Genomic DNA, 12,742 nt, shown 5'->3' with positions numbered 1-12,742 from the left:
CTTGACCAGATGTTACTAATGGAAACAACCCAATTGGGGCCACGTTAAGCCTTAGCTAAGCAAAAATGATGGTTTGCCATACTTTGCCTTCCATTCTAAGCAGAGCAAATTCTAATTTTAAAGCCATGCTGTGAACATATCTAGATGTTATAAATAAATACCTTAAAAATCCAGATGGTACCTTTTCTGAAGGACTGAAGGTGGAATAACAGCATATGAAATCCCCATATAAAACTAGTGCAACTGTTTTTGCAGTATGTTATTTGATTGCATCTAGGATAAATCCTCTCTACGCTTCCAATGAAATCTTAGGACTGCTATTGGACTCTTTTGGGCTAAGGAAGAGTAATTTGGGCTGCTTTCCTTCTAGGTGTAGATAGTAAAGAAAATAACCTTGATGGAAATAGGCAGAAACCGTTACCTAGGCAAAAAGGGCTGAAATGTTTTTTATGTCCAGAACAATGACTTACATATTTAAAAGTGGCTCAGACAGACACCTCCCTAATTCACTGAATTATAAGAAGGAAGAGGAAGTACAGCATAATCAGACTTGCAAGATTCTGTTATTATAGCCAATCTTAATAAAAGTAGTTTTAGCCTTCCTATGGAGCTGATTTCATAGTTTGGCCTGCCTAGTGAGGCTGACAGAGAAGACTGAAAAACAACTTTTAGGCACTTAAAACATTTAGCTTGTCCAGAGCCTTAGACTGATGCAACATGACCATTCTTATATTAGTATGTTTAAATTAACCCAATGAGTCTCCATAAACACTTTAGTCTAATTCAGAGAGTTTTTTTCAGCTACATAAACCACGGTAGCTATAGCTGGGAAAGATGACTGGTGAGGAGTGCTCATCCTTCCCTTTGCTTGTTGGCTTCCTTCATTGCTCATATGAAATTGTGGTTCCCCCTTGCATTTGAATTGGGGAGTCTAATAAACAAATAAGCCATTGATTACCTTGGGAAAAAAGTTGGTAATTCAAAAATAGTTGGGAACTGGCCAGTATATAATATGAGTATCTAATTTTAACATTAAGCATACCTGGTATAGACTTTATTCTTCTCTGCAACGAAGACCTCTTGTAATCAGCTAAAAACTTGAATAAGTCTTCATCACTAAGCCTATCTCCTTCCTGGAAACAGCAAGTTATTGAATAATGGTCTGTTGAAAACTAACTTGCATCTTTTTTTGTAATTAACTACACATAAAAAACATATAGTATAACTTAGATTTATTGACTATCAGACAATGTCAGTTTTCTTGTCTCCAGTTTCCATTCATCCTACAGTATTGGGAAATAAATTTATCTTCTAATAATTTTTCATAGAGGACTCATATTTTCTCTTCCTGAACTCATGTTACTCTTACTCTAGTTTATTTCCTTTTCTTCCATGTCCTTTTTACCAAGTTCCTTGGTAATGTCCTTTAATTCTTGACAGAACTAAAAAAGTGATCTTTCCTACATGTAGAACCTTTCATCAACCTTTTATGCTTCATTAATTCTCTTAATTTTTACTCATAAAGAATCAAATCAATCATGCTTTAACATTAAATTTCTTTCTTTTCCACATGTAAAGATGAAAAGATTTATGTTTAAACCATGTATTTGAAATAAGAGACCTTTTTCTGAGCAGATACACACACAAACCAATTAGGTTGCTTTATAGGCCAGATATTTATATTCAGATAATCCTCATTTATCAACGGTAATTGGGACAAGGGACTCCATCACTAAGTGATGCAGTCATAAAGCATGATGTCACATGACTGCACTGACTTACAACGGCAGTTCCAGCAGTCTAGTTGCTACCATTAGGCGAATCCTGTGTGGTCGCAGGGTTCTGCAGTCACGTGATTGCCATTTACAACCTTCTGCTGGCTTCCCCATTAACTTTGCTTGTTGGAAGCCAGCAGTGAAGGTCATAAATGGCAATCATATGACCATGGGGTGCTGTGATGTTGTAACTGTGGGCTGATTGCTGAGTGTTCAAATCATGATCACATGACTGTGGGGACACTGCAATGGCTGCAACTACAAGGACCTGTCATCAATACTCCTCATTCAGCGCTGTTGTGACTTCGAACTCTCACTGAACAAGTGGATGTTAAATGAGGACCATCTGTACCTGGACTGTAAACCAACCTAACTCCTACTTTCATATGTACTCACAACCATCCAGTTTATATTTTTTTAAATACATTTTAGCTCTTTCATTGATTATTTAACCTATAACTTCACTTCCCTGAATGTATTCCTCAACTTCACTCCACAATTCTTCAATTCTTTATCATTGTATATTAAACTGTACCTGTTTAAAAAATGTGTTGACAGTCAGAGTGGTGGTTCTGAAGTTCACTGGGCCAGGAATGTCATCTGAGCCAAGGCCTCTTTCAGAATATTTTCTAGATTGCACTGTAATAGTTTTTCGATCACCAATGGACCCTTTTCCTTCAAATGTGAAATTTCAAATGCATCTTACTTGGCTTTATTGAAAAAGATAAGCATGCCTATTGCTACATTGTACTATTTCAGAATATTAATTACTAACAGACTTCTCCAGCTCCTTACTTTTTCTACCATCTCATCTTTTCACTGTTAGAAACATATATGCTTTTAGAACATATTATGAGAATAAATGTAATTACATTCTGGATATATAATCTGCACTGAATTTGTTGTTCAAGAAAACAGTCAGAACCTCAATATCACATTTACATAACAATCTTGCAGGATATGGCGACATAGGTGAAACCTGGTGATTTCCCCAACATCTTACAGAATTAATAATACAATTACAATACAAATAGAAATTTGTATGCTAGAATGGTGAAGATGTTACTGTGATGACTTAATACAGTATAAAGTACAGTGCCAATAAACATTTCCTATTTTCTTATCACAGGAGCATGTTCAAGGATGGGGTTAATCTTTTATTAAGACAATATGATGAGGAACTACTAGAGTTTTCCTGTAATTGAACTATTATTTCCAGAGAGAGAATCTTTGGATCCAATTCTTAAATGATACAGAGTATTATACATTACAGTAGTGATGGAGACAATGGACCATGGAGAGTCTTTTTCCAATGGTCCATCTATTATGAGGACTAGTTTCCATGTCAGAACACTACTTATTTAACCATACTGGCCATGATGGCTATGTCCTACTCACTATGACATTAAAGGATATGCTTCAATTTTCGTTCAGTATATGCCCACATAACTCAATTAAGCCCTACAATTATAAAATTACATAGAGATTATTATTAAGAGAAGGTAGATATTTTCATTATAAATTAGAATGGAACAATGGTATCTGATGTGTTTATACAATTAATAGAAAATAGTTAATTATCTAGTATGAATACATAACATATATTTTATGTTATGTATTATGGTAGTCTTATATTTAAGCTTACCATTTAAAACTTCTAACTCAGCTATATCTTTTTCAAGTGTTGGAATACTGAAGAAACTTGCTAAATTTATAGGTATCCAAGCAAAAGGCATGCGGTACTTTCCTAAACGTTGACAAAAGTTCTCTGCTTGTTGTTTCAATTTCTCAATCTTTTCCTTAGTCTAAAAAATAAGCAGAAAAATATATGCTGGTCAAAGTCATAAAGATTGATTAAACAGAAAAGAAATGACCTAACATTCTGTATAAAATGTTGATTTAAATATTCAAAGCAGAGCTATATGAAAGTTGATTTTCAATATATATTAGCAGCTTAGGTTACTTTCCCCATCAGTAGAATACCTTCTAATGAGTTAATGGATTGTTACCTTGTAGTAGAAAGTGGTCATATACAATAAAGCTATGACCTACACTGTTGGGAATGTACACCCTGAGAAGGGCCACTTTTGGTGGGTATGTCATAGACAAGGAATCAGACTAGACAAGGAAATGGTATCCCACTCCAGTAAATCTACCAAGTCTGAATATTGACATTCTGGGAATCAGTAAACTGAAATAGACTGGAATGGGTCATTCGATATCAAAGGAGCATCAGATTTTTTTACTGCAGATATGAAAAACATTGAAAAATGAAGTAGCCATGGGTATTAACCCATCAGTGTCCAAGTCAGTGCTCAGATACAAGCACTCAAATAAAACAGCATCTGAAATAATAGAAAAAATTGGCCTTGCTGTAATGGAATGATGTCAGAAACACTCTAATAGAATTTTCCCGATGAAATTAAATGTTTATAACAAAGATCTTCTCCCAACAACCTAAAAGACAATTCTAATCATGAGTGACTTCATTGAATGGGCAATACTAAAATCATATAGACTCTATTACCCTGCAAATAAACACAGAGAAGCTCTGTTTGGTCAGCAAAAAAAGGACTGGGGGCTCATGGCAGTCATATCATAAATTCCTTACAAAATTATAACTTAAAACAAAAGCCAACAGAGTCAGAGAAAAATCTGACCAACTAAAGCCTAGTTCAATAAACAGTAAGAAAAAAATTGGGTATTATATTTAAAATAGCAGTGCAAAGAAAATGAGAATAATAATTGAATTGGAAACAAGAGATTTATTTAAGAAAGTAATTGAAATCTGGTATCTTAGATTTTACATTAGTAAATGACATTGCAAATTCATTGCTATCGGTGCTAGTATTAATGGGGTCATAAGGGTGGAAGTTTACTTAAGTCTGAGATATTTTGTGCTAATTTGTCAGTTGCTGGGTAGTGCAAGCTTGTTTCCTAGGCAAGAATGGGAATATACATTATCTTATAAGACTGGTATATTTGTATAGTAATATTTTTTAGAATAAAAATTGCCTGATAAGATCAATTTTTGAGTATCTGTTCATGTACATTTCAAGACATGGTTAGAAAAACAAATGTGGACTGGATATGCCTAGTACACCCTTGAAATAAAAATTTGGAAAGGCTCTCAAGAATTCAGAGAGAGATGGCCACATAATATCCCTATTATCAGGGTGATATGTGTGCAGTTTCAGTTAAAAACCTTTATATCATACCTACCTTTCCACTTTCACTTTCTTTTAGAATGATGTAGGATTCTGCACAATCTCCAATTTCTCCTTGCTGAAGAACTTTTTCAATCTACCAAAAGAAAAAGAATATAATTAACAACGGCAAAATATTAATATTTATCAATTATTTTGCTAGCACTTCCATAACGTAAATCTGGAACATAACACATAGTCAGCTTTTCCAACTTAAAAGATAAAAGGCAGAAAAGCAGAAGCCCTACACTGCCCTACCATTCTGGAGATACACTGAGCAGACTTTTGTGGCATCCCATTCTTCCATAAAGCTAACAAAAGCCTTACTTCTTCAGTTTATGCAGTCTATGTATGTTGGTCCAGCAGTCCCATTATCCCCATCCAGAATAATTTCTGGCCATGTTGCCTAGGAATAAAAAGAACTGTGGGCTATCACTACTGGAGTACAGCAGGCTGACCAATATTGGTATACACTGTCTTGCTTGCTTCCATTACAGTCAACTCCGGCTAAAGTCAGAAAATAAGAATAAGAAAGAAACCATCACTGGCATACAAATAACGTGACTCACCTTCAGCACAAGATAGATATCTGATGAAGGATATGTAACCGAAAATACAGCAGCCCTAGCCTGAGTAGAGGAGTCAATACATGGTGTATGGGATCGCAAAAAACCTTTGAATTGTTCGGAGTTCAAATCACAATGAAAACTTTCAGAGATCTTAAAAAGAAATAAGATGAAAGAGAATGTGCATTCCCTGTAGGTAGTGACATGCATCCTACAATATTGTCATAATAATAACTGTAATGATTATACTATATTCACTTTTCTGGGTGTACAAGTGTGTTAGAATGTGGAGCCAATGAACATTTTGGCTTTAGGAAACAGCAGAGCCATGCATTTTAAAATTCAGATACTAATCTTAACCTCCCATTCAAACGATTGTTGGGGAGATATAAACAAGACTCCCTGTCCTGTAAAAGAATGCATAGAACCTCCCACTCACCTACCATTCAAAATTTGATGTATAAATAAGAAATAAACCACTAAGAATCATGTTGATTGTGACAGACTAGGCTAAAAATCATGTTGATTGTGTGTTAAATTAAGACATAAAATAAATCATTAGCTAATTAAATATGGGCACACTGTGTTTTTTTTAAATCAGATTTCAAGTGCATCCTATGAAATCTCATAAAGCTCTAGCTTATTTAGAAAGTATATCCCATTTTGTTGAAAAATAACAACAGAAAACAGTTACAGCTATTTTTGTATCTTTCCATTCTAGACCATGGGAAGATGAAACTTCAATCTCTCTCCAGTTCTGGATATTGAGGTAGATCTCATCTGGCCTGAATGAGAGTGGTCTATTTTGAAAATGAAGAATAAGAGTCCCTGGAAAGATTAGATAACCTCTATACACATTAATACTTGCCATATAATACCTATTTGGATTAAGCTACTGTACGGTGAGTATTAACATGTATAGCAGTTATCTAATCTTTCTGGGGACTCTCATTCTTTATTTTCAAAATAGACCACTCTGATTCTGGCCAGATGAAATCTATTTCAACAGCACCTGGGAATAACTGAGGCTCACTGTATAAAGTTAAATCTCCTTCAAACTGAGCATGATTCTTGGTGACGCATGGACATCATCTGTATAATTTCCTTTGACATGCTATTTTAAATCATTGCAGAGTTTTAGTAACGTTTGGCTCATCATATGGTCAAGGGCTAAGAAGACCAGGTCTTTAGATTTTCATGTTGCCCAAAAGTTACTTGTAACCTTCCAAAGTATAGCCCTTACAGTGAAAATGTGAAAATATTAACCGTGGGCAGGAACTGACAAGATGAAACAATACAGCCAACCAAGTCAGGTAGGCTAATCAGAAACAGGCATACAAACTACAACAACCCAACTTTAATCTAGCTGATTAAAGCAGCTAGAACAAGCTGCCTCATATAGAAGCCAGCAAACTCCACCCCTTTGCGTCAAAGTACTGACAATGATATCTAATTTGGCAATTAAACATTTGCAAGAAGAAAACCAAGCTTAGCAAACATCAAGATCCCAACAAAATATTTAATGAAATATTTCATTTAAATGAAAAATAGTGTTGCTACACTCTTACCTTTTTCCTTTCTTTTATATCATAGAGAGCTAGGGTTACAAATAATGGCTCAACTTCTATTTCAAATCTGCAAAGGAGAAAATAAGGCACTGACTAATAATTAAATAATTAATGTGACACAAAATCAAGCACAATGGCTACTCAGAATAATACCTGTACTTAGTTTTGGTTTATCTACTTAATCCTCAGTGCCAACACTAAACCATTTTAATGTATATATAAGTATATACCCTAGCTCTCTTGCTTTCCCACAATTTGTTTTAGATGGAATCTAACATCTCCTACGAGCAGAGGCATATCTGTTACTTCCAATAATGAATTAATGATCACTCAATAATCAATTCATAATAAATAATATGATGTCATTTTTCCCTTTGTAAACCAAATGATTTCCCTTGAGAACAGAGCAAGTGAGATCTCGCCAGTGTTTGCAGATCCTCCTTTACCTAGAACCTCTACCCACAGTACCACCACCCATAGCGATACAGAGGTCTCTGCAGCCTTCCCAATAACTTCTTCAGAAGATAGAATGAGAAGGAGAACATTTTACATTTTATCATTCTAAAAAATGCAGCAATGGTAACAAACACCAAATGTATTTAACTGATGAGGCATGGTTAAACTTCAGTTAAACATGATAAAGGCTAGACTCAAAATTTTAAAAGAAAACAATGTATAGACACACTGTAGCTAGATAACTCTTACTGATTGGATATATACAAACCACAAAATACAGGTAGTTCTTGCTTGACAACTGTTCGTTCAACGACAGTTGGCCTTAGAATAAGTGCTTTACAACCTGCACTCACACCTACAACCGTCGCAAACCATCACACCCCCCACAGTCACAAATTGCAACTTTTTTTTACAATGGTCATTAAGTGAATCACGTGGTCATTAAGTGAATTCTGGCAAAAATCCATGGGGAAGCTGGATTCACTTAACAAACGTGATTCATTTAATGACCACATGATTCGCTTAATGACATGATTCGCTTAACGACCATCATAAAGATGGTCATAAAATCAGGGTCCAGTCACGTGGTGACTCACTTAATGACCACACCACTTAATGACCAATTTTCCAGTCCCTATTATGATTGTTAAGTGAGGACTACCTGTAAGTGGAAATAAACTGGAGACATCTATAAGTGACAGTTTTTCAGACTGCACATTTTTAAAATACTTCCCCAAATAAAAACGTTTTCTGAATGAAGAAAACTAGCACATGGAGGAATTTTTTTTAGACCTGTCATCTTCCTGCTTTCTACTTTATAGATTTAATTCCATCATTCTGTTGCGTGGGTTGTTCTATATGCCATCTGATTGATTCCTGTCCAACCCTCTAAGCATATCCCATTAACACCACAGATGTAGGACTTACTTCAGTGTCTGTATTTTCACTAATATCCTATTGCCCAGATACTCCTTTGGGCATTCAGGTATTGGTCGTATTTCTACAGAATCCTCCTATTAAAGATATTAAGAACAGTGATTTGCTTTGATTCATTTTAGTTTCCTGTACTTTGTCTGACATCATCTATTACCATCTCTTCATTTCTTGCTTGTTATAAGAAAAGTAGTCAGGTAAAAAGTTAATGCAGAAAACACAGGTAGTTATCAGAATCATAGTAAAGCCAAGTAAGTTGGTCCAGAATACAGCAGCCCACACATTCACAGGGCAATTATAATACTAAGACTTTACATCATTGCTGTGGGAGCTGCAGAGGTTACTGGTATGTTTCTGAATGCAACTCAAGTGCTGATTGCTACCTTTAAGACCTCTCCAGATAGCTTCTGCCCACCCAAGCTGGATAACCAGGGATTAGCTTCTGAGGATTCTCATTTATCAGGAATGCGGTGAGAAGCAGCCCAGCAACAATTCTCTATAGAAGCTCCCTTCCCATGGAACAAGCCTGTTACCTGAGGCGATGATGGCCCCCAACTCTTATGGCCTTGTAAAAGCTACTAATACCTAGTTCTTCTAGAGGGCCTTGGGATTAGGTGCAGGGCCATCAGTGTCTACAGTAGTTTCTGTATTAATATATTGTCACTGTTATTAGTGTCATTTAATATTGATTATTGCTGTTCTTTTATTATGCTTTTTATTATCTATAAACTGCATAGTTTATAGATAATAAACTATATCTGGACTGAGAGAATTGCATGAACCACATAAATAAATGTATGTATTCTAGATTTTAATATATATTAGACATAGAAATAACTAATGTCCAGATGAGATGAAAGGACAAAGACTCGCAATACATATCTTGCCACATGAAACATCTAAAAAGTCACATTTTCTGGATCCAAACTATTTTCACTATCAGCAATTTATACTTCATCAAATTGTTTTTAAAAATCATTTCATCATTTTCATGGAGTTCTAAAAATTTAAGTTTTGCCTGCATTGAGACAAACTTCTCTATCCTTTCATAACTAACTTTGTTCTTAATTTGGCAATAATCTTTCTAAACATAGACCAATTTCTTCCACATCTTAACCATTTATACATCAATTAAAACAGGGGTACACAATATCTGAGTAGGCAGAAGCCTCAACTCAGTTCTCTGCCATCCCATAGAAATCCATCCAATAAAGAAGGACTCAGGCTGTAACGTGTTGGCCCTTTGGGGGGATTTTAAAGGTGAGAACATGAGTAGGGAGCCTCTAAGAAACAAATCATTCCCTTTCTTAACTTCTCCAAAGCAGCCTTAAATATTTCCCTCCAATTTTTCCATTGCTTCAGGAAAACACAAAACAGAAAATAAAGGGGAAAAAAAGGTTTCCCACATTTTAAAATCTTTTTTCCAGATCACCACTTTTTACTTGAATAATTTGTTTTTGGTTTTCACGAACAATTGCATTAAAAATAGATGACTACATATTTCCACTGATTAGATTTTACCCAATTTCCGAGAAATAGTAGATTTGTGCACCGATTAAGAACCACAGCTTGCTGAGAAGCATGCTTAAAGGTAAACTGGGTTATTTGTGCGCTTATATTTTGTATCCATGTAAGTTTGCATGGATATGTGGATAAAGATTTTCAGCCAACATTCTGAATAGAAAAATGAATTCCTTCTGTTGGTAGGAAGAGGAGGAGATAGGGATGGGAAATCACAGACAATTATTTGGTATATGACAAAACATAGTAATGATTCTGACTCTCCTCCCCTTTGATTTCCAAGAAACTGGGCTTTTCTCACTGGAAGCATCCTGTGGGATCTATATATTGTATGTTGTGCTGTTGAGTCAAACTCAGGCATCATATCTGTGCTACAGGATTTGCTTATGTGAGATGATAAGAACCAAATATGGTGCTTCAACCCAGAGTTCTCACTTGAGGCACAAATGACCAGGCTCAAATTATACTACTTTGGACATGTTATGCGAAAACTCAGCTCTCTGGAAAAGGCTCTAATGCTGGTAAAGGAAAAAGGAAAGAGCAACCAGCAGCAAGGTGGGTAGACTCAGTTACAGTGGTGATGAGTGCACCGTTGGGAGATTAGAAAGAACAGGTTAGGATAGATTGTCATGGAGAAAATCTATCTATGTGGTCGCCAGGACTCAAAAACTTGATGGCACATAATCAATCAAATGGTGCTTCTAAAATGCGGTATGGCACCATCAACCATTTTATTTATTTATTTAGTAAACTTGTCCCCGCCCATCTCCCCACAATGGGGGACTCTGGACAGCTTACATCAAATTAAAATCATAAATACATGATTAAAAGTTATAAAAAGAACCACACTTACAGGGATAAAAAGAGATTAAAAGTGATGTGATCATGCTGCTTCAAGACAGAGCAACATGAACAGTAGAACCAACAGACTGGCCTATTTTAAGAATATTCTCAGCCAGAAAAACTGACCAAAACAGTTTTGAGGGTACTGCTTTGTACTTCTTTTAAGCAAGCTAACAATGGCAGTTCTCTCACAGAGCAACATTTCTTTTTCCTCAGATTTTTCCAACTATAATTCCCATAGCTAATTACGCCAGCTGGGCTTGATGGAATTATTATCTAACATATTCCATTCTTTGTATTGTAGTTCCTTTGAAAACCCAGACGGCTGCTGTATACTGTGCCAGAAAATATATGGCTTACCTCATCTATACTGGGATACAGAGCAAACAATTCAGTAGGCCTGTTGGCTTGCCGTGCCTCTTCATTTCGCCTCTGAATGTCTTCTGCGTTGGCAGTCTGCAGTAGGTTGGTCAGTCGGGGATCGGGTGGTAGGCTGCGCAGACAAACTTCTCCAGATGTCAGGGTGGCTCTACTGGATTCATCACAGAGGACCTTTAAGTGCCTGGGACCTGCCTGTTCAAGAGACTAGGAAATAGTTTTACAGATATTAAATATACTGAATGTTTCTCTGTCATATTTCTGTGTTGTATTTCTGTGCTTACTCGTTGCAGTAACATTTCCAATACCATGGAATAAATGTTAAATGGAGCTAATAACTCTCCTCTTTAACAGGGCCATTTATTCCATGCAAAAATAGTGGAACAAGAAAAATACCATATGGCTAAGAACTTTTGGACAGCTATTGAGCTTAACACTTAAAGATGAGGTGACTTTCTTCTCTTCTTCCACACCCTATTGTTTAAAAAAGAATGCTTTGGTGCTTTTCAAGCAGCAGCTAGATTTATTTCCCTCATCAACTTTGGGCTATTCCTTCTAATTTGGGAAAGAGGTTCAGATGTCCCATTTGAGTGGCACTATAGTATGACACAAAATTGCTCCCAAGGCATTCTTGGGAAAAGAGGCTCCTCCCATTGACAGTTTTGCTCCACCACTTCCTACTGCTCCATTTTTCTCTTCAAAACATTCTTTGAAGGCTATTCCTAAGAATACCTGATAACTGGAACTGTGATAATCCAACATTTCAGACTCAAATGTTTGCTTTTGAAGGCTTTTGTGGAAATCTCTTCTGGATCCCGTTTTCCTTAAGGTATAAGCCTCATTATTTCCTTGATTTCTTCAATAAAATAGCCGATTAGATTTCAGTTTTAGAAAAAGAGAAAAAATGAAAGATCAATTGCTGTCATATAAATAGTTTCTATTAAAATGTATACAATACCCCAAATTAACTTAAGAACTGCTTAAATGGAATATAAAGTTATAATGAAATAATGAATGGGTTACAACTACAGAAGAATATGGAGGGAAATCCTTGTGCATATTCTTTTTCAAAAAAACACCAACACTCACCTCCCCCACACAATCTGTGTTCTAGGTGTTGTCCAAAACTTTCATGAGAAACATGTCCATGGTAGTTGGGGTCTAATAAGTTTTCAGACTTATTATTTTTCCTACTTTCTGCTCCAAGCAAAAGGTGGGTGCCACTGCCCCTATTGTTTTGTAAGGCATACTAGAATGGCCATCTAATCTTTTGGGTTGCCACTGATATGATCACTCTTTGCTGCACCTGAGAGCTTCCTGTCACTTTTTAATGATGCAGAGTACTTCCAGATGAGGATTGGTTGAAGCACCAAGTATGTACAACTCTCCCAGGTAATCAGGGAATACTGCCGATTTAGACAAATGTGAAAGTGCAACCATTATTGTTGCCTTCTCCTGTCAACCATGAATGATTATTTTTAGTTGGATCCAAATAT

The 12,742-nt window shown here is 35.9% G+C and overlaps 1 protein-coding gene across 4 annotated transcripts in view; it reads right to left on the bottom strand.

Annotated features, from left to right (window-relative positions):
• The window catches only part of DOCK8 (dedicator of cytokinesis 8), a 97,349-nt gene that overhangs the window by 63,286 nt on the left and 21,321 nt on the right, over positions 1–12,742 (bottom strand). For 3 of the 4 annotated variants that reach the window (XM_025163806.2, XM_025163807.2, XM_088129908.1), the window contains 9 exons: positions 11,979–12,102; positions 11,229–11,453; positions 8,499–8,584; positions 7,116–7,182; positions 5,551–5,700; positions 4,998–5,078; positions 3,421–3,580; positions 2,311–2,450; positions 1,043–1,133 (listed from right to left, as the gene is read on the bottom strand). In XM_025163806.2, coding sequence (XP_025019574.1) covers positions 1,043–1,133; positions 2,311–2,450; positions 3,421–3,580; positions 4,998–5,078; positions 5,551–5,700; positions 7,116–7,182; positions 8,499–8,584; positions 11,229–11,453; positions 11,979–12,102 — 1,124 coding nt within the window. The remainder of the gene's footprint in view (positions 1–1,042; positions 1,134–2,310; positions 2,451–3,420; positions 3,581–4,997; positions 5,079–5,550; positions 5,701–7,115; positions 7,183–8,498; positions 8,585–11,228; positions 11,454–11,978; positions 12,103–12,742) is intronic. The other variant, XM_088129907.1, reaches the window with a different exon arrangement.

Source organism: Python bivittatus, unplaced genomic scaffold (assembly GCF_059951505.1).
Source record: "Python bivittatus isolate LINGU-HERP-01145 unplaced genomic scaffold, Pbiv_v1 ctg000850_np1212, whole genome shotgun sequence".
NCBI lineage: Eukaryota > Metazoa > Chordata > Lepidosauria > Squamata > Pythonidae > Python > Python bivittatus.
The sequence above is the reverse complement of the archived record's forward strand: the minus strand, read 5'-3'. Positions and strand labels throughout refer to the sequence as shown.